Consider the following 22,500-nt stretch of genomic DNA (forward strand, 5'->3'; position numbering starts at 1 on the left):
AAGGGGGGAAATCGGGCTCAGATAATCTTTATGTGTGTACCATTGTCTTACCCTAATTTACCATTTGAACACTAATGTTATTGCTGTAAATATGTCCATATTGTATGCCATGTCTGACATAATGTTTGACGATGAGCTGAGGTAACTGTGTCTCTGACATCTCTAGTCACTTTGCTTTTTGTTGCTGTTTTTTTTGCTGTGCAGGGTGTGAGAACTGACAACATACCGTACACACATAGAGTTAGTCAGCTACTTTTGACGAGGAGAACTCGGCACTGTGTTTCAGTGAAGGAGAAAGAGTCTCACCATTCAGGTTATCAAAGCTGTACGGGGTTTCCTTTATCAGCGACGTACACATATCTTGTAGCTGAACTCGCAGTTCCACCAAGTAGACACAATGCAAATGTACGCAAAGACTTAAGTTCTATGTCAACACAACCATGGCGATATACAAATTGGTGTCACTTAGAAATGGCTGATCAAATACCCAACAGGTTTTTTGGGTTGCTGCCAAAAGCTGTGACAGTTGAGTTTTCACTGCATGCCTGTACTTGCAGACTTGTTGTGGTGGTTTACTCTCTAACTAGATGGACAGGGTGTGGCAAGTATGCGCCGGTATTGCAGCTGTGGGTAATTGTATTGTATTGAACACGTTTCACTCAAGGAATCCAACCCATCTGCCCACATGGTGCCACACAGGCTTGTACAATGTGGGTTTCCCAGCGCCAGTAACAGGGTGTGTGTAATGACTGTAGGAGGACTCAATAGCACAGCTCAGAAACCCAAAAACTTGAAACGAAAGAATAGTTTTGACTAGAAAATGGGTTCAGGAAGTCAGTCAGTAGGTAAGCATATAATCCGGCAAGGAGTAGATAAAAGGGTAGGCCGGGTAAACTATAAAAAAACGTTTCAAAAAACAAAAAACAGAGAGAATTAAACAAGAGAATTGCTGGGACGTTTGGACACAAAGGAACGAAGTCGAGAACACACAGACTAAACACTAAACACACACAGGGAAGGATGAGGAGGGACAGGTGAAACCAACCAGGGTGGGGTGGACGAGCACACGGACGGGAAACACACAAGCGCAGGGAGTGAAGTGTCTGAAACAAGAGACAAGGTGAGGAACCCAAAAATAAACAGGGAACAATAAACAAATAACCTGACACAAAGACAGACAAAAAACGAAGGAGCAGGATGAGGCGTTACAGGGTGACAGCCCACAATAAGAAGCTCTAATGGGAGTTGGTTTGACGGGAAAATTGTTGTACCCATGACACAGACGACACTCCTGAATAGGCTAATGGAACACAAGGGTGTGGGGGGGTATTTAGAGTAAAAGGCCGGCCCTGTTTAATCTCTGAAAGTACCATCACACCTGTAATTAACACACCCAGTCCACTGTCATCACAAACTGACATGACATGACATCACCCTCGTGAACTTTGAAAACGTGTTACAGCTTCCTTTTTCAAAACAGTCTTTCCATTTTAAAATAAGAATGTTACAAAATAGGGGTTGTGTTACTATATTACTATCCCACTAGCAAATGACTTGGCATGAATGTAATCTTGTTCAGATTGTTGTGTTTGCCAAACACAGGGATAAGATCAGGCAAGCAGAAACTGTGTTTTTTTTGTTTGTGGACACACACGAGCACGCCCCCAACGCTGACCTTGTTGGTTTGTTTTTGGTCTTTTGACCAAGGCCAATATCTTGACTCACTGTCACACTGTGTGTGTGTGTGTGTGTGTGTGTGTGTGTGTGTGTGTGTGTGTGTGTGTGCGTGTGCGTGTGCGTGTGCATGTGTGTGTGTGTGTGTGTGTTAGGGCTGCCACAAACGATTATTTTCATAGTCGACTAGTCACCGATTATTTTAACGATTAGTCGACTAATCGGATCATAAATTACAGCTTATCGCACAATTACTCAATCGCTCTTATTTAGCTATCATCTTCTAAATCAGCTTCTAAATTTAGCTTGAAGTTGTTAGTTGTTGTTGTAGGCATGTGCTAACTAAAAATAAAGACAATTAAAATGATTGTTCACTCAAAAATAGATATTTTAATGAACTTTGCAGATTTATTTCTGGCATCACTTGCATGTAATGTAATGTAAAGAGTAGTAGAGGGTGCAAACTGCTGAGTAAAATGAGGTAGGCTAGGCACTAGGCAACCAAAAGAATACAAAAACAAAAGTAAATACTTGTACAGAGTACAAAAGTTTTGCTTTGCTTCACTCATCTCATAGTAGAACGCGCCTTCTTAGCACTGTAACGTTAAGACAACATTTTTAGCTATTTGATAAGTATCGCTTTGATGACAACGTAAAATAATGTAAGAAGGCTTTTAACGTAACGATATCGTTAGCCAATAACAAGCTAACTAGCTTACCGAGACGAGCCATCGTCTTCCTCGTCATCTGCCACAACGTGCTTCCTTTTTAGATGCTCGCGCATCATAGACGTGCTGCCATGATAAGCGAGTTCAGCTTTGCAAATTTTACATTTTACATTCTTTTTTTCAACGTTGTGGTTGAAATGCTCCCACACTTTAGAGGTACGAGGACAGGAAGACATTTCTCTGTTTGTTTTTCCGGGGAAGTCACGTGTGCCCCGGATGACCGACACTGCGCATGTACATCAAAGACACTGGGAGACGCTAGCCAGTGGCAGCTTCAGGGAAGAAAAACGAATGCTTATCGAATGAAATGAATGGTCTTTATTGTCATTGATATAGTACAGGTACCAAACAACGAAATTTGGGAGGGGGGGCTCCCCTGGTGCTAGGCAAAAAAAAAACAAAAAAAACGCTTATTTCAGCTAAAAAAAAACATGCGATTACCAAATATGTCGGCGACGATTTTGGTAGTCGACGTCGTCGTGACTAGTCGACTAATCGTGGCAGCCTTAGTGTGTGTGTGTGTGTGTGTGTGTGTGTGTGTGTGTGTGTGTGTGCGTGTGTGTGTGTTACAGGTGTTACCTGTACCCTTAGACTCAGACTGAAACACATTGAGCAACCGAGTGTCCTATGCTGATGCAGCTACTAATGTTTGTGTTCAAGAATTTTATTGTAAAATGTGAACGCAAATAAAGATACTAAAATGTGTGTGTGTGTGTAGGTGATCTGGAGGGGAAGGTCAAATGGCTGGACAACTACCAGAAGGTCAAACAGCTGAGGGATGCCCTGGTGTGGCAGCCTGTGTGGGAGAGAGACAAGCGGGCCTTCGTCCCTGAGGTGTGTGTGCTGCCTTATCTCCATCTACAATGAGAACACAGCCTAGAGTACACAGCTGGGCTGCACAGATAAGCATTCTCTACCCACTGGACACAAGTCAGATAACACCCAAAATAGAGATTTCTGTAGCTTTAATAAGGAGGAAATACTGCCACTACGTAGTATTTTTCATAAGGACAAATAAATGACGAATGCAGATTTGAGCTAGTTAAGAATCGACATCGCTTCTGTGTGCTGTTGATGTTGTTGTACACCTGTTGTCTGTTACTTGTTTTTATTTTCACTTGTTGTTTTGCCTGTTTTAACCTGCTGTGGCTTTCGCTCTTGTATTGTGTTTTATTGTGTTTCTTCGTTGTTATGTAAAGCACTTTGTGACCCTTGGTCTGGGAAAGGTGCTGTATAAATAAATGTTACTTACTTACTTATTATCACTTCTGCCTTGTATTCGCTTATGAACAGAATCTGAAACACCTCCTGAAAGCCGTGACTCTGGAGAACCTCATCGCCCATCGAGGCCTTCTGCACGAGGGGAAGCTGGTGCTCATAGGTAGGTGTCACTGAGGATCGACTGTTCAATACCAAGCCATTTGAAGTGTTCAAAGTGCATATTTTTACCATGCCCTCACATCATCCACATCCACATCATCCACTTTAAATGAATGTGCAATAACACTATGTGCAATATGACAACCCTAGTCGTTTTATCTGTACAGTATAGTATAGTGGATAGTGTACATAGCCTTTATTTATGTAAACCAGCTCCTTTCCCTTCTTGTTTTTTTAGGTTTTTTTTTCTTTCCTAGCACCAGGGGAGCCACCCCTCCCAAATTTCGTTGTTTGGTACCTGTACTATAGCAATGACAATAAAGACCATTCATTCATTCATTCATCATCCGCTTTTCACATCATGTTTTACCAGAGAACGCAAAGCTGCATGACGTGTTCCTGTTCCTGTTCGACGAATTCCTCCTGATCACCAAGATAAAGAGAAACAAGAAGGTTGGTCGAATAACCGATTTTTCTCAAATCCAGTTTAAATCCAGTGACTTATCCATCCGCTCTCTTACCTCTCATATTCCTAGGCCTCGGATATACAGTCCACCTCAGTTCAGGGGATCTACCTGTAACAAGGTCTGAACTCAGAGAGAAGTGTTTTTGTAACCAGATCTCTCTCTCTCTCTTTCTCTTTCTTTTCTCTCTCTTATCTCTCTCTCTTAAACGACTCTAGAAGTCCAACTTGCCAGAACCGAGCCCTCTGCGTCCCCCCCAGAACCAGGAGCTGGATCAGCTGTTGAAGGAAGGCTGCACCTTCACAGTTCTGGACCAGCCCGTCTCTCTGGACCGCCTGCAGCTCAAGAATGTCGACCAGCTCAATGCACAAGGTAGAAACCAACAGAACAGAACCTAACAAACCCCATCCTCGGATCTCACTCTGCTAGCTCTCATTTCAACATGAATATCGACCAACAGTGAACAATGAAACGTATATAGTTTCTCACCCCATGGTCATGGCACACAGCTCGACTTTCTATTCTAGTTAGTTCCAAACTCCACTAGATATTAACCAAGTGTCATTTGGAGAGAAAAGACCAGATTCATTCCGTAGACGTTGATCATGTTTGGGCCTCTGCGTTGACCTTATTTTTCTCTTGAGTTTACAACCTTGCGTTGTTTTCTGTCTGTCAACATTTTGGGCTGTCATAATGTACAGGTACACGATGATTGATCTGTCTTTTGTTCCACTTACTTCCTCCTTTGGCGCTTGTTCATGTCTGTCTGCACAACTACAACAAGTCTTTAATATCCTGTCTTTCAGCATCAGGACTTCCCCACTCCTTTATAATCATGCACCAGAACCGCTACCAGCAGTGCATTGGCGCTTTCATCCTGCAAGCTGCAAGCGAGTCTGTCAAGGTACGACCACTCAGAGTTGATGCCCTGCTGTAGGGTCGGGTTGAACGGACCGTTGACCATGTGCTTTCTGCACAGAAACCTTTGGGCATAGGCGACTGGTTGCCTGTCATGCATGCTGGTGCAGGCCGCTCATTTACTGACTGTTGACTACATTCTTATTGACATGCCAGAGCCAACTGGGCATCACATGAAAGGACTCTCCACACCTGACTCACTGCACTAACCCTGCCAGATGTACTGCACTTTATAGATGTAAATATTGACTACGGTTTTGTCTTGTGGTTATGTGTGTACATTGTCCATTGTGATGTGTAATGTGTGTATGTTTGATGTATGTGACACTGCTGTATTGAGTTTTTCCATCTGTACCGACAACAAAGGATAAACGATTCATTCATTCATGGGGAAGATCAAACAGACTGACTTGACTGTAGGGTCAAAGTAAACCCTCACATGACAATTCAAGATTAGCCTATTCGGTTGTTAAGTCGTGTTTCCGGGTCCAACGTTGGCTGAGGCGCTCTCTTCGAAATGCCGTAGTAATAATAATAATTCATTATATTTGTATAGCGCTTTTCCGAGGCTCAAAGACGCTGACAATATGGGAAAAACGGGAAAGTGCTGTGTCCCTTGTTGTATGAATAGATCCCAGTCTAAAAAACTATTGAACTGTCATTCTACTGCTTTAGTGCACTGGTACTCTGGTGCTTTAGTACACTGGTACTCTGGTGCTTTAGTACACTGGTACTCTGGTGCTTTAGTACACTGGTACTCTGGTGCTTTAGTACACTGGTACTCTGGTGCTTTAGTACACTGGTACTCTGGTGCTTTAGTACACTGGTACTCTGGTGCGGGGAAGTTTTTATTTGGACCCGGAAATTGCTAAACGTCACGCGTGACGTCAGACTTAACAGCCGAATAGTGTAGTGTAATGACTGTTCTAGACATTCCTTCGCTATCACCCTGTCCCATTCAAACACCTATGCTTCGTTCAGCTATCTAGTTTATCTGTCTAAGGTTGGAGGTTCGTGCTGTTGAGCTACTAAGCAAACAAACAAACAAACAATGGTCACCTGTTCCCCACCCTGGGATCAAGTGACTGGCTCAGGTCTGTGAACAGGATCAGACACAACGTTGACGTTATTAATTCCAAAATAGTTTGCTCTATCTGAATATCATATCTAAACAGTCATGTTGCATGTCACAGGAGAAGCATATCAGGATGTACAGGATGTCTCTCAACCGTCTAAAATGGCTTCCTCTTCTCTTTCTTTCATCGGAAAACGATGTGAAAACTGTCCGTGTTAATCCATAGCTTCTGCTAGGCATCCTTCATGTTACTTTGACCTAGCCTCTAACCGTTGACTGATTAGTGCAGATTGAGGAGAGGAATCCACTTTGGACTTTTTATAGCCATTACCACACACACACAGAAGATAACCAGGGTTCCCGCGCTGGTCTTAAAAAGTCTTAGTCTAAAATACAGCAGTCCGATTTATAAGGCCTAAAAGGTCTTAAATGTAAGGGATTTTTTCCTAATTGGGTCTAAAGAATGAGGTGCTAGGTCTTAAAAATGAGATTAGCTCATCCTGCAAGGAAGCTTTTGGTTCACTTTGTTCTCTTCACGTTGAAGTGACTTTCTACAGTTAACTGTTAATGTTAATTAATTTACTTTTGAGTAATTATGGGACTTATAAGGATAACTCAACATGCCCTGTGTCTCTCTGTGTTCCAGAAAGTGTGGATGTCGGAGATAGAGGGCGCTATGACTGCACTGCTGAGACTGGTCTCCCAGCAGCCTCGGCTCAAGATCTCCTCCCTGTACCTAGAATCCTCTCAGATCTGACTGACCTACCCGACACTAGACTCACTCTACCCAAAAATGATGCACTCTGTTGTTGCCGCTCAAGCCTTTGTAAATGACTAGCTGGATAATTGTGTAAAATGTATGTTTGCTAAGTGCGTTGTTGTAATAGATTACAAATAAATTGTTGTAATACGAAGTGATCCGGTCGTCTACGTGTCGTCGCATTGCTGACGGATCGATGCACAGAACAGAGAACCTGTCGGCTTCTTTGGTCGATGTGGCTGGGTGACAGAAATGGGTGTGAGCGATTTCATTTCTCCACCCAGGCGTGTGTGCACATTGGTGAGTCATGTGAAGTCATGGGTAACTTCAAGAAACACAACAAGCATAAAGAGAGAGAGAGGCAACCAGGTAAAATAGAAACACCTATTTATTGACTCTTAATCATGATGGAAAATTAGAAAACAAAATGGTACATCTGGACATAAATGACTTTGCTCTTTCTCTTATGACACAAGTTCAGGCCAGGTAGTCACTCCTTCTAGTCTGTGGCAGTCTTCCAAGAGAACACAGGGTGCCTGTCACCACACAGTGACAGCCAGCAGGACAAACAAGACCTTGACTCAAGGCACACCCACACAACCACTACATATGAGATCCTGTTACTAACATGAGTGAAATCAAGACATCGATGTGAAACAAGCCACGGTTTAGTGTGATAGTGTAATTCCCTAAAATGAATTATAGTAAGACAATGATGTTTGTTATTTTTCTTGTTTTTGTTTTACATTTGTCGTCGACATCGGCATTCTTTATACACAAGTGTTATTTATTTCACATATTTTTTTTCCTTTTTCTTCCATAAGAAATTAAAACATTTTACAAAGATAATTACAATAGCCTTGTTATTAGAGAGAGTGAAGAAAGTACAATATGGTAAGTCCCTATGTTTAGAGACACCGTAGAGAGTTAATGGGGGGCAAGCCCTCTTTATGGCACTGACAGAGACAAGCTCTGAGACTGGTCAACATGATCTGAACCACATGACGAGAGAGACGAGCTCTGAGACTGGTCAACATGATCTGAACCACATGGGGGAGCCCACGATACGATGTTAGAGAGAGGTATGTGGACCTTCATTTTCTCAAGCCTACAAGGTAATACTACAAATGACATCCATTACAAGTGCTTGATCTCGGGGGGGGGGAAGCAGGGTCTTTCAGGTTTAATAGTGCTATGCCTGTGCCAATCTGAGGTAGACAAAAACAAAACCAATGTAGTTCAGAGAGACGGAGGTCCACACAGGAGTCCTAGAAGTGAAAGCCTGGTGTGAGGCTTAGAGGTTGTTCTCCGGAGCTCAGAAGGAGGAGGACCAGAGGAGAGAGAGAGAGCAGAAGATGAGTCCAGTCCTCCGAAGAAAAGCCGAGGCTACGACACTCAAACAAGCCACTCACGACAACGCGGCGGTCTTAACACCAAGAGTCTGCATCCACTTGGTTTACAGTGAGAAAGCCTACTGCCTTGTACTGTTCTGAAGGTTGACCCCATGCACGAGAAGGTTTGATCGTTATCTGAGAAAGTTGAGACAGCAAGATCATAAATTACAAAAACAAGGTATCCGTTTAAACAGTGTTATCAGTTCTACTTGACAAGTCGTACAGAGTTTCGCAGAACCACTGTAAATCACCACTGACATCTCCGAAGATGTGGCGCATACTGAGAAGGTTTTAGCAGCCACCACGCGTAGGAGAGAGGAGCTGTACACGTACACACAAGATGAACACACACACACACACACACACACACACACGTACACACTCACTCATTTCTAAACACACGTACACACGTACACACGTATACACACACACACACACACACACTTATTGCTTGAAAGCAGAGCAGAGCGCACATCCAGCTCCTGCAGTAGTCATGATGTTGAGCGGAGACAGGCAACAGAGAACAGAACACACGTCCACGCGCCTCACGTCTGCATTAACAGAGAGAAGAAGCACCGTGATTCGTTGTCGACAGAGATCAAAGACGCAAAACAAAGAAGTCATTCCATGTTGTCGAAATATGAGCAGCATTGCAAAAAAAAATTCAGTTGTACACAAACACCATGTCACATGTTCAAGCACGTTGTAGATTCATGATAAAAATGGAGGACCTTGCAGCGAGAATCGAAATGAAACTTAAGATACAAAAACAATCGAGGCTTTCAGTTTGCCTATTTTAATCTCCTGCTTTTCCTTTTAAAGACTTCTGCAGACATTCTTTGGTCGTGAACATAATACCTCTCGAAATATACACACAGAATCACCCGCCGTTCAGTTTCAACATAACTTTCCTTTCCTTCAAACCCAGACCTTTCAGGACTAACCCTGCTTTCGACAGCAATCCCCTGCTCTCTACCTCTTGTTAACAGACTTACTGTACCTCCCTTAGACCTGACTTACATTTACAGCCTACCACCTTGTTGATGCTAACGATGCCAAACCAAGATGGGTGTCCAAACTGGACGTGGAGAGAGTTGGATGGCGCTGTCGAGCTCTCCTCGTTCTCACTCGCTGACTCCACTGTCACAGCCTCCTCACAAGCGGCAAAGGCACTATGTCGACGTGGGCCAACCCATCCCTCGGCTCTGGCGTGTCTGCTGTGCGTCCTCCACACACCTCCCTGTCCCTGTCCCCATCCTCTTTACCTGTGTGACGGTGAGACCCACCCAAGCTAAGCCTAAGACTACCCTACCCGTCTGTCTCCAGACAGAGGCCCCTCAGCTCCAGTCCTGTCTCCCAGGCCCCTCAGCTCCAGCCCTGTCTCCCAGGCCCCTCAGCGTACTCTTGGTTAGCCACCATGGAGCCTGAGGGAGATGGGGGTTGTTTATCAGAGTCTGTCCAGAAGAGTGCATGTAGAAAATGATGAGAGACGCCATGGTCAGGCCGCCGGGGGGTGGGGGTGTGGGGGGGTGGGTGGGTCGAGCAGGACGGGTGGGGGGGGGAAGGGGGGGGCTCAGCACTGGAGGTCCTCGAAGCACGTCTCACACACCCGCACGGGCTTCTTGGAGGAGGGGGTGAGGGCGTTCTTGGCGGAGCACTCGTTACAGAAGATGTTCCCACAGTGTCGGCAGTGGTGCTGAGGGGAGAGAGACAAGACACACAGGTAAACAGACTGACTTATATAGCGCCTTTATCCAAAGCACTTTTCAACGGCCTCTCATTCACCCATTCTCACACACACACACACACACACACACATTCACACACCAATGGCGGCAAGCTACCACGCAAGGCGCCGGCCCGGCTCACTGGGAGCAATTTGGGGAAGACCACAGCTGACCCTCAGACCGCTGCTCTCTGACTGACTCCAGTAGAACCAGAGCATGCGTCCAACTCACCTTCCTGACGGCCAGAGAGAAGCCCTTCCCACAGGCCATGCAGTTCTGCACCTCATGGTCCTCTGCCCACTTCCTCGTCAGAGACTGAGACTGCTTTATCTACAGGCACGAAGAGGGGCAGAAGTTACACAGTGTTCTCACACCTTCTGAGGACTTTCAAGACTCAATTCCCTCAAGGACCCCAACACGGCATAGTTTGAGACAGATCTAGATGAGAATTGATATAATAGGAACTATCCGCTCACAGACAACAACTAAAAAGAGAGGCTTGAATGTGTGAACACTAGATGGTCTCTTGCTTTCTCTACCACAGCACAGCAAAACAATATAATGTGAAATATGTGTAAAGTTAAGCAATACAGAGACTTATTTACTAGTTGACGAGCTAAGTAAAACACATTTTTTTTTGGAGAGAGAGAGAGAGAGAGAGAGAGAGAGAGAGAGAGAGAGAGAGAGAGAGAGAGAGAGAGAGAGAGGGGAATTCAAGCACTTTCAATGACCCATGTATATTTCCAAAAACTTTTAAGACCTTGATTTCTTTTTCTCAAATTCACAAACTTTCAAGGATTTCAAGGACCCGTGGGAGCCCTGGTTACAGCATCAACAGCAGACAGAGAAGTGCAGCTCTCCTGACTCAACCTTCCACACAGAGTCAACACAGCTCTTCTGACTGGCTGCACACAGCGACATCATCAACGCCTGTCTTTGGCTTCAGTAGGTAGACCTGTTAAGATACTGATACAGGTCAGCGACAGGTACTAAAGTATCTGCCTTTAACACCACAACAGCCGTGCCTATTTTACCTACTAGTAGAGCCGCCTTGGGGGTCCAAAAATAGCAGATTTAGAATGTAAATCGGCTATTTACACACAGAGATCACTAGAGGGCGCTTCTTTTTTTAGCCTGCCTCCTACACAGAAAAACTGCAAAACAGCTTTATACTATCTTATCCTGAGGTGATTTTGAAAATGTAAGGATACTGGGTGGTAGAACGCACATATCTAGGAAAAGTCATGAAAGGAGGGTCCTGAAATTTGATCGAGTGCAAAGATATAAAAAAACAAATACTCACAGGGGTCACCATGACCCTCACGGCTCTTCTAGTGTTAAATGCCAGTGGTATTGTTGTGGATGTGTCTCACCTGCAGTGACTGGTTCTCCCTGCCCAGCTCCTGCATGGCGGCTGTCGTGTCGTCCAGCTTCCTGCGCATCTCCACCACTTTAGTCTGCAGTTTCTCCATCTCGCCCTCGCCCTTCACACACCTGACACACAAACAGAAGAAGAAAAAATAAATATTGAATATTGTGTAATGGAGAAAAGAAGAAAAAAATAAGGTAAATGGACTGACTTACAGTATATAGAGCCTTATTCCAAAGCACTTTACAATGGCCTTTCATTCACCCATTAAAACACCAATGGCTGCAAACTACCATGCAAGGCGCCGGCCCTTGCTCATTGGGAGCAATTTGGGGTTCAGTGTCTTGCCCAAGGACACCTCGACATGTGGCCAGCCGGGGTTTGAACCGCCGATCTGCCGACCTTGCGATCATTAGACTACCTCCTGTGCCACAGCCGCCCGAATAATTTGCCATTTAGCAGATGCTTTTAATCCCAAAGCGATTTACAATTACAGATTACAGGGACATTCTCCCTGGAGTAATTTAGGGGTAAGTGCCTTACTCAAGGGCACACAAGTGGTGATGTTCCCAGGTGGGATTTGAACTCACGACCTTCCGATTACCAGTCCATCTCACTATCCAGTAGACCACCACTACCCCTTAAAAATACCTCCTCCTCCTCCTCCTCCTCCTCACCTCTCCAGCAGTGCCCGCCTCTCGTCCTGGTTGTTCTGGACGGTGGCCTCCAGCACGGCGATCTCTCCCCTCAGCTCGTCCGTCTGTTTCTCCAGCTCGCCCACGCGCCTCTGGCTGCCCTGCCACTCCTTCTTCAGCGTAGCCAGGTTCTCGTTCAGGGCGGCCGCCTGCAGGTCCATCTTAGTGGCCGCCTCCTCCCCCAGCTTCACCTGCTCCTCCCTGGCCCTCCGCTCACACGCCTGAGGGGGGGACGACGACACACGGTTCACACAGACGGAAACACTCTTAATAATAATAAGCGCTTTGAGTTGCATTCATGTACGAAAGGCGCTATATACATCAAGTTTTACTTACTTACTACTACTACTACTACTACTACTACTAGTAATAATAATAATAATACATTAGACTTATATAGCGCTTTTCTAGACACTCAAAGACGCTTTACAAACTGAAAAGATCGAGTAGTAAAATAAAAAGAAACAAAATAAATAAAAGAAAGTAAAGGGGTCTAATTCATTTTTAGATTACTAAATCTAAATCTAAGTGTCTTTGTAGGACAATCTACTCTGTATACTGCAATTACACCTAGATATCGGGCGGAGAAGCGGCGAACAAGCAACGCCAGCATTGAGTTATTTTGTTTTCTTCCTTACGGGAACATTCCAGGTGAACCTACCAGTTGGGCCTGCACCTCCTTGGTCTCCCCGCGGAGCTTCTCCTCTCTCTGGACCACCCCGTCCCTGGTGGTCTGGTGCTCCTTCTGCTCCTGCTCCAGGGCGGCCTGCGCCTCCTCCACCCGGCCCTGGACCCCCAGCTTCTGCTGGATCAGCATCTGCTTTGCCTCCCGAAGCTCTGTCAGCTCCTGGAGAGAGGGGGAGAGGTGGAGAGGGAGGGAGAGGAGGGGAGAGAGGTGGAGAGGGAGGGAGAGGAGGGGAGAGAGGTGGAGAGGGAGGGAGAGGAGGGGAGAGAGGTGGAGAGGGAGGGAGAGGAGGGGAGAAGGGTGGAAGAGAGAGGCCGAGAGGTCAGAGCAGGTAACAAGGAAGTGAAGGCCCCACAGAACTAGTGACATCCTACTGGCTACAGCAGTCCCCCCCCCGCCCCCCCCCAACAAGAACCAGAGCAACACCCCACCTTGTCACTCCTCTCCCCCAGGGCCCGGAGCTCTGAGCTCAGCCTGCTGGTGTCCTTCTCCAGGGCGCTCCTGGCCGCGCTCAGCTCCTCCACCCTGCTCCTCTCCTCCTGCAGCTCCTCCTGAGTCACACCCTGAGGGAGAGACAGTGGGATGGAAAGCAGGGGTGCCAGGTCGGAGACAATTTCCAGCCTAAACAGTCTAAAAAATGATTCACTTACTTAGACAAGTGTATTTGTGTGGTGGCCTGGGAAAACCCGTCGGATGTCGCTGGCGTTCGTTTGTGGCAAAGAGCAAAAATAGATGGAAATCGCGATTTTGGTGATTTTGTGGTATTCTAGTACTTTGAACTCCATACTACATTATGGTGAATAAACATTTTAAGAAAACAAAAGAGAAAGTACTTATTTTGATGTTTTTGTGGCGGGTAGTTTGCTAGGAAACAAGGAAGACAAACGAGACCGGCCGATCTGCATAGGCTCCTCCCCCGACCCGGAGGAGAAAGGAGACGGGGGCAGCATGGGGGCAGCATTTATCACCTTTCACTTTTTTTGACATGATACATTAAAATGCTCATAACTTTTTAAAATATCTATCTCAGTCATTCAACCAGTTATGAATAGCTGAGAACTTCTAATTTATGGAAATATAAAAAAATGAAAATGTCAAAATGCCACCATGTGAAGGGTTTTCCCAGGCCACCACACAATTGTTGTAAGTCGCTGCCTGTCGATAAAGCAGACAAGCTCATATAACTCCTATATTAGAGACTCTACACTGGCTTCCTGTTACGTTCAGAATAGATTTCAAGATCCTTCTGCTTGTTTAGAAAGCTCTCACTGGCACAGCACCAGAATATCTGAAAGACCTTTTGCTATCAGCCCAATAGAGCTCTCGGGTCTTCTGCTAGCATATCAGCCCAATAGAGCTCTCAGGTCTTCTGCTAGCATATCAGCCCAATAGAGCTCTCAGGTCTTCTGACGCTGGTTTTCTCTGTGTACCACATGTACAAAAGAGGAGATTTGGTGAGGCTGCGTTCTCATTTTATGCACCCAAATTGTGGAATGCACTGCCAGTTTAGATTAGAGATGCAACCTCAGCACATTATGGTCAAGTCAAGACTAAAAACCCATCTTTTTAATATTGATATTATTATTTTTTCAGATTTTATCCCTTTTTTCACCCAATTTGGTAGCCAATTGAACCCAACCTAGCATCCAATTATCCCCTGCCTTTTGCGAGGGATCCGCCGCACGACCCCGCGGCCGGCAGTCCCAGAGGAGGCCGCCAGGCAGACTAGCTGACTGGCTCCTCGAGCCCAGCACCGTTATTCCAGCACCAGACGGGGGCGCTGTTGCGCGACGGATCCTTGTCCGGAACTACTCCTATACCCCCCTCGGGAGCGGCCGCCCAATATGCCGTTCCCCGTGTGTGCTCCGGGTCTGGCGAGCCGGGATACGAACCCCGGCCCCGGTGGGCAGCATGCACTAGTGGCCAGTGCTTAGACCGCTACACCACCGCGGGGCTTTAATATTGATTTAATGACCAAATAATTACATTATGATTATATAATGATTGGAGCACTTTGAGCTGCAACGTTTGCAGGAAAAGCGTTATACAAATAAAAGTTATTATTATTATTATTATTGTTATTATTATTAAAGGCGTCTGCTAAGTGCCAGTAATGTGACGTTCCCTGGTCTGACCTGTTGTTTGTGTAACGTTCCCTGGTCTGACCTGTTGTTCCTGCAGCTCTCTCAGGGCGTCCTCCTGCAGATGGAGCCTCTCCTCCCGCTGGGCTAGCTCCTGCTGCGCGGCCCCCCGGCTGGTCTTCACCTCCTGGATCTGAGCCTCCAGCCCCCCCAGGTGGGTCCGGTTAGCCGCCAGCTCCTCCTGGGCCAGGGTCAGCTTCTCCTGCGACGCCTGCAGACAGACAGGAGGAGACAGACAGACAGGAGGAGACAGACAGACAGGAGGAGACAGACAGGAGGAGACAGACAGGAGGAGACAGTAAGTAAAATGTATTTCTATAGCACCTATCCCAAAGTGCTTTACATATATAAGAACATAATAAAAGAGCAAAAGTTATAGCAGGTTAAAATAGGCAAACAAGTGAAAAGAACAAGTAACAAACAACAAGTGTACAACAACATAAACAGGACACAGAAAGACAGGCTTTTGGGGTTAGCCAAAAGCCTGTCTATACAGGACAGTCCGTAGCTGTTTTTTAAAAGCCTCGACCGAGACCGCTGATCTAAGATCCGAGGGCAGAGCATTCCAAAGCTTGGGAGCCACGGTTTGGAATGCTCCATTGATTGATTGATTGAAAACTTTATTAGAAGATTTGCAGAAGTAGGTACATGAAAGTACATATTACATACAAGGTCAACTAAAAGGATAAAAACCCAAGAAAGCCACTGGCTTATTTCAATTGGGGTCCTTGATTCTCAATTCATCGTTACATGTAAGACAGACAAAAAAAACTAGTACTATCTACAAGATAATACAGACAAATAACTATTACTATCTACAAGATAAACATACATCCATCATGGGAAGAACAATACAACAAAACATAAGGTATGTACAGCGGGTAGGACAGGTGGGGACATACACCACAGGTGGGGGCGGGGGACAAAACACAAAGTATGTACAGTGGGTAGTTCGGGTCTTTTAATCTGATTTTTGATTTAGAGGGTCCAGTTACGGATTGCAGCCTCCTGTAAATGTTTTTTGAGAGTGGTTTTGAAGGTGGGCAGTGTTTTGCACTCCTTTAAGATTATAGGAAGGGCGTTCCACATTTTTACTGCATAGTTTGCAAACGAGTTTAACCCCTTGTTTGTGGTGCAACGCGGTTGAACGTGGTTCGTGGAGCTTCCTCTGGTGTTGTATGTGTGGACGTTGTTCACTTTTTGGAAGTATGTTGACAGGTACTTGGGTGTCTTTGTGGTGTAGCGTATCTTGAAGACCAGGCCCAGTGCAAGCTGCTGCACTCTGTCAACTACTCGTAGCCAATCAAGGCTCAAAAAATGAGCAGCGGTTAGATGTGTCCTAGGGTTGAGGCCTAGCAGAAGCCTAACCAGTTTATTTTGGGCTGTCTGGAGTCTTGTTTTATGGGCCTTTGTGGTTCTATAGTACCATGATGTTACGGCATAGTCGAAGTGACATTGAATGAGAGCTCCTGATAGGGTCCTCAGTGTGTTTTTACTGACAAGTGAGGATATCCTGTACAAGAATCTAGTTCTATGGTTCACTTTTTTGATTACTTTTGCTGCCATTTTATCTCCGGAAAGATTTGCCTCTAAGATGGAGCCCAGGTATGTAATATCCTCTTTTCTTGTGATATTAATGTTACCCACTTTTATTTTAAAAATTTCAGCCTTTCTGAGTTTAGATGGGGATCCGTATAGGATGGTTTCAGTTTTACCTAGGTGTATTGATAGTTTATTGTCAGCTAGCCAGATGCAGATTCTACTCAGTTCAGTGCTTAGCGCTTTTTCCACCTGCAATATGTCCCTGTCAGAGACCATCACCCTGGGTCTTCAGTCTGGCACGGGGGACAACCAACGAACCCTGGTCAGAGGACCTGAGAGACCTACTGGCAGGGTTCACTTCGCCCTCTGGCTTCTCCACGGCTGGGAGTATGTGTGACGTAACGCAGAAATGCATTTGCATTAGGGCTGGGACGACGCGTCGACGTAATCGACTACGTCAATACGTCGACTTGCGTAATGTGCGTCGCAAATAAACAACATGGCTGCGACCAGTGGAAACATGGAGGAGGCTACTAGCTAATGTTACACAAGCAATGTAGCTCACCACAGTTTGTATGTCTTGTCTTCTGGTGTTAGTAACGTTAGCTATGTAGCTGGCTAGCTACGGTAGCCTATTGTCATTGTGGTGATCGCACCTACGTTATCTAGCTCGTAGCTTGCATGCTACATTAGCATCAATTTAGCTAATCATAACATAGCAGCGAGAGTAACGTTAGCTAGCCATGTAGCTACTAAATAGCTATGTGTTGTGGTGATGGACAGACTTCTAAATGGCCAGGGTTTTTCCTGCATAGAGAATTATGAGGCGGCCGCCTCCGTCATATTTCTAGCCGCCTCCAGCTCTCAACAAACTGACGGTCGTATTTTCTACAAGCGTTGCACTCGGTGGATTTCTGTCGGTTCTAACTGCAATTGCGGCACTTCGCCGACGTGGTGGCGGGGGCGCTGTTTCGCAAATAAGTTAGCTTTCGTTTTTGCTAGCGAAATAGCTGATAGTATGTTGACTGCTCAAGGAGAATACATATTTGAAAGTACAGAATGCCTGAGAGCCTTATATTGCATTATATTACATTATATTTTGAATGGTCATCTGGTGCCTGAATATTGTGTTTTCCTTTACATAAATAATGACATTTCCACCATAAATTGATGCAGAAAGGGCACAAATTGGTGCATATCAATTCACCAGAATGCAAATTAAGTGTTTGATGTTTAAGGACCCCCAGACAGCCCTGCTTCATGGGCCCCCCCCGATGTCAAACACCACTGGTACCACCTCCGCCTAATTTTGAGCCAGGAAAAACCCTGATGGCCATGTTGGCATTCAAGTTGGCTAAACATAGCAGTGAGTCTGCCCTGTGTCTGGGGCTGTTTGACAGAGGCAGTTACAGTAGTAGTAGTAGCAGGTCGCCGAATTAAAGGTGTCTGTGTTTAATTGCGGGCCAACAGACAGCCCCCATACATCAGCTGATCATTTAAAGGGGCGGCCGTCTGAGTAATGTGCATGTCACACGCTGCTTTGTTTTATAAGAGCAGCAGCTATTACCCAGAGTGCTTTATAAAGACACTGTTAAACAGAGAGAGACAATACAGCCATTATTTTGGGGGAAATTAAGTGATACATTAATCGAACAGTAAAAATAATAATCGTTAGACTAATCGTTAAATTAGTCGTTAGAGAATCGGAAAAATAATCGCTAGATTAATCGTTAGAAAAATAGTCGTTAGGGACAGCCCTAATTTGCATCATCCAACAGTGTCCTGGTGGTGCAGATGGGTTTGTGTCTGATCAGTGATGTTGAAAAAATCCACATGTGCATGTCTCCCTCTGCCAGGTGTCTCTTCCTGTTTCTGTCTCTCCACGGGTCCCTCCCTCGCCACTCCACAACCATTCTACTTCCTCTTTACTGCATCTCTTCCCTTTCACAGTCGACTAATTTTCAAAACAAGTGATAAGTTAAGTAAGTTGAATTTGGATGGAATTTATACCTATAGTGATATGTCAGTGAAATATAATCAGTTTCACAGTCTGATACATGAGAAAGGTCAAATGGCATGATGGTGCCAAAATGTCTCCAAATGGCACAAGTTGGTTGTCCGCCTAAACATACCTGTACTAAAACAGGTACAAAGTTGCATTGGCTCACATTACTAGCATCTAATTTGGCACAAGTACTCATCAGACCCTGGAGTACTGATTCCTAGATGATTTGGGCTATACGCTCAGGTTTCCAAGCTGATATTCACTCTAATAGCTGTTGTTTCTTTAGGCGGAGAGTGAATTTCAGATTCTGACACTTCGACAGTCACCCCACAGGTGTTAGCTTTCATTTGATACCAAGATCATTATGAAGGCCCTTGTGATTGTGGAGATATTCTATATTCCACTGTGGGCATGTGATTTCGAGCAGAAAACCTGAAAAACAGGACTGATATAAACAGGCTAACCCTGTCTATTCAGCTGCTCTGTCACTGACCTTCATTCGCTAGGTGTGTCGAAATAGAAAATGTAATTTCAGAGGAATTCCCCCACACTGGTTGATGTGGAACTCGGCAGACAAAAGCCTCTGCCTAGCAACACGTGACACAGAGCCCCCGACCCACCTCCCACCCGACTCCAGGTCCTGGCAAGACCCTCTCCCCACCCACCTTCAGGTCCTGGCGGGTGGCCGACACCTCGGACTCCTTGCCGTAGCAGTCGGCCTGCAGCTTGGCCAGGCCCTCCTGACTCTGTTCCAGGGCCTTCTGGAGCTCTGCTGCCCGGCTCTGCTCAGAGGCCTTCTCCTTAGCCAGGCCCGCCACCTGCTCCCTCAGCCTGCCCTCCTCCTCCGCCTGGGAGACAGACACACAGACACACACAGACACACAGACAGACAGACAGACACAGACACACACACACACACACAGACAGACACAGACAGACACACACAGACACACCCACACACCCACACACAGACACACACAGACACACACAGACAGGCACAGACAGACACAGACAGACACAGACAGACACAGACACACACACACACACACACACAGACACACACAGCCACAGACAGACACAGGCACAGACAGACACAGACAGGCACAGACAGACAGACACACACAGGCACACACAGACAGACAGGCACACACAGACACAGACAGACAGGCACAGACAGACACACACAGGCACAGACAGACACAGACAGACACAGACAGACACACACAGGCACACACAGGGACACACAAGGACAGACAAGACAAAAACACAAGATATTAGGATCAAATATACACATGAAATATTTTGTTTTCCCAGATCAGATGTTGTGTTGTGTTAGTATGAGTTTATGTCAAAGCAAAGGTGTGTGTGTGTATTCGGTTGTCAAGTCTGACGTCAAACGTGACGTTTAGCAATTTCCGGGTCCAAACCAGAAATTCCCAGCACCAGAATACCAGTGTACTACAGCGGTAGAATGACAGTTCAATCGTTTTTTAGACTGGGATCTATTCATACATCAAGGGACACAGCACTTTCCCGTTTTCCCCATATTTGTCATCGTCTTTGAGCCTCGGAAAAGCGCTATACAAATATAATGAATTATTATTATTACTGAGGCATTTAGAAGAGAGCGCCACAGACAACGTTGGACCCGGAAACACATCACGACTTAACAACCGAATAGGGCTACTGCTTGCCTTCTTGGCATTGTCTCCCTGCAACTCTGTCACTTGGCTCTCCAGCTTCTTCTTTTCCTGGCCGAAGGACCCCTGGGCTGTCTTCAGCTGTGCCTGCAGCTGCAGCACCCCCTTCTCCTTCTCTCTCAGCGCCTCCTGGGTCTTTGTGTGCTGCTCGGTGAATGTAGCCAGCTGCGCCTTCAGCCCCTTCTCTGCCTGCCAAAGAAAGAGAACAGAATGGCTCCTGTTGTAAGACCTAGCTAGCTTCTTCCGCCACGGCGCACCAGAATTACGGTCGTTCCTACGGGGCTTACCTCTTTCATCTTGTCCAGTTGCCCTTTGACCTCTCCCATCTCCTTAGCGGTGGCGTCTGCGCCCTTCAGTAGCTCCTGTCTGGCCTTCTCGTGAGATTTCTCCTAAGAGAGGAGGGCAGGTGATATTATTATTATTATTATTATTATTATTATTAATAATAATAATAACAATAATACATTAGACTTATATAAAGACGCTTTACAAACTGAAAAGATTGAGTAGTAATAATACAAAAAATTTAAAAAAGTACAGGGGTCTAATTCATTTTTAGATGACTAAATCTAAATCTAAGTGTCTTTGTAGGACAATCTACTCTGTATACTGCAAGTATATCTAGATTTCGGGCGGAGAAGCGGCGAAAACAAGCAACGCCAGCGTCCTCTCTCTACCGGCATTTTTTTGAAAAGTGAAAAGTCTTACGAGTATGATTGATGGCATGTTAGCTAGCGACCTCTAAACATAGTTCAACCACACACACACACCACGAGACAGACTTGAACACACCTTCTCCTCCATGGCTGCCTTGGTGGTCCTCTTCTCCTGGGTCAGCTGGCTCTGGCTCTCCTTCAGGGCTTTGGAGGCTTTGGCCAGGCCGTCCTTGGCCGAGGCCAGCTCTTTCCCCCGAGTCTCCGTCTCCGTGCGGGCCTTCTGGAGGTCTGCGGCAAAGCCTTGGGCTTTCCTGTCCAGCTCTGCCTGCCGTGCCAGCCCCTCCTGGGTGAGTCTGTCCAGGTCCCCCTGCACGGCGGCCTTCTCCTGGTCGCTGCGCTCCAGCTGCTGCCGCGCCTCGCCCAGCACGGACGTCTTCCTCTTCAGCTCCTCCTGTAACGCCGCAGCCCTGGAAGAGAGACGGTGGTTTGTCTAAGGGGACATATACTGCGTGTGCTTCTTTCGGGGTTCCCACATCTTCTGAAACATCAAATTCAAGCACCTTTCAAGGACTTTCAAGACTTAATTCCCTCAAATTCAAGGACACAACACGGCATAGTTTGAGACAGATCTAGATGAGGATTTATATAATAGGAACTATCCGCTCACAGACAACAATTAAAAAGAGAGGCTTGAATGTTCTCTACCACAGCACAGCAAAACAATATATTGTGAAATGTGTGTCAAGTTAAGCAATACAGAGACTTAATTACTAGTTGACGAGCTAAGTATTTTTTTCATATATATATTTTTTAGAGAGAGAGAGAGAGGGAAATTCAAGCACTTTCAATGACCCATGTCTATTTTCAAAAACTTCACAAACTTTCAAGGATTTCAAGGACCCGTGGGAGCCTTGGTAATTGTTTCTGTTTTAGGTTATCGGTCAAAAACACAAAATTGAACAAATGAGTTCCTAAAACAACAACAACGTTGTGGCGAGCAGGCAGCTCTCGTCCAGCCCACAGAGGAAGTCTCACCCTGCCTTCTCCGCCTCCAGCAGCCTCCCCTGCTCCTTCACCTTCCCCTTGACCTCTGAACTCTGCTTCTGGTGCTTCTGCACTTCCTGCTGGGCCTGGTCGCGTGCTGTCCGCAGCTCCACCACCTCCGCCTCCGACTTCTGTCCCAAACACACACACACGACACACTCAGGGCCTGTGTCATAGACACACACTACGGCTGTTTCCCAAAGAATGGAGGAGCGGCACTGTGCCATGCTGTGAACTTGGTGGTGCCGTTATGTAATAATACATTAGACTTATATAGCGCTTTTCTAGACACTCAAAGACGCTTTACAAACTGAAAAGATCGAGTAGTACAATAAAAACAAAACAAAATAGATAAAAGATAGTATAGGGGTCTAATTAACTTTTAGATTACTAAATCTAAATCTAAGTGTCTTTGTAGGACAATCTACTCTGTATACTGCAATGACACCTAGATTTCAGACGGAGAAGCGGCGAACAAGCAACGCCAGCGTCCTCTCTCGACCGGGGAGATACACATATCACAAACATATGAGAGGGTACGAC

At 45.8% G+C, this 22,500-nt stretch overlaps 2 protein-coding genes across 3 annotated transcripts in view; one reads left to right on the plus strand and one right to left on the minus strand.

Moving 5' to 3' along the window:
- Nucleotides 1–7,107, plus strand: part of plekhg7 (pleckstrin homology domain containing, family G (with RhoGef domain) member 7) — a 20,515-nt gene extending 13,408 nt beyond the window's left edge. For both annotated transcript variants that reach the window (XM_080545010.1, XM_080545011.1), the window contains exons 12-17: nt 3,121–3,236; nt 3,696–3,783; nt 4,156–4,235; nt 4,465–4,618; nt 5,053–5,150; nt 6,886–7,107. In XM_080545010.1, coding sequence (XP_080401136.1) covers nt 3,121–3,236; nt 3,696–3,783; nt 4,156–4,235; nt 4,465–4,618; nt 5,053–5,150; nt 6,886–6,996 — 647 coding nt within the window. In that variant the 3' untranslated portion in view covers nt 6,997–7,107. The remainder of the gene's footprint in view (nt 1–3,120; nt 3,237–3,695; nt 3,784–4,155; nt 4,236–4,464; nt 4,619–5,052; nt 5,151–6,885) is intronic.
- A 275-nt stretch (nt 7,108–7,382) lies between these two features.
- eea1 (early endosome antigen 1) overlaps nt 7,383–22,500 on the minus strand; it is a gene marked incomplete at its 5' end in the record, with an annotated part of 45,441 nt that continues 30,323 nt past the window's right edge. The window contains 12 exons of the mRNA XM_080545156.1: nt 7,383–10,089; nt 10,352–10,450; nt 11,494–11,614; nt 12,167–12,405; nt 12,846–13,031; nt 13,301–13,432; nt 15,036–15,221; nt 19,223–19,405; nt 20,252–20,446; nt 20,545–20,646; nt 21,050–21,380; nt 21,949–22,088. Of these exons, the coding sequence (XP_080401282.1) occupies nt 9,967–10,089; nt 10,352–10,450; nt 11,494–11,614; nt 12,167–12,405; nt 12,846–13,031; nt 13,301–13,432; nt 15,036–15,221; nt 19,223–19,405; nt 20,252–20,446; nt 20,545–20,646; nt 21,050–21,380; nt 21,949–22,088 (2,037 nt within the window). The 3' untranslated portion in view covers nt 7,383–9,966. The remainder of the gene's footprint in view (nt 10,090–10,351; nt 10,451–11,493; nt 11,615–12,166; nt 12,406–12,845; nt 13,032–13,300; nt 13,433–15,035; nt 15,222–19,222; nt 19,406–20,251; nt 20,447–20,544; nt 20,647–21,049; nt 21,381–21,948; nt 22,089–22,500) is intronic.

Source organism: Nansenia antarctica (assembly GCF_963989245.1).
Source record: "Nansenia antarctica genome assembly, chromosome: 14".
NCBI lineage: Eukaryota > Metazoa > Chordata > Actinopteri > Argentiniformes > Microstomatidae > Nansenia > Nansenia antarctica.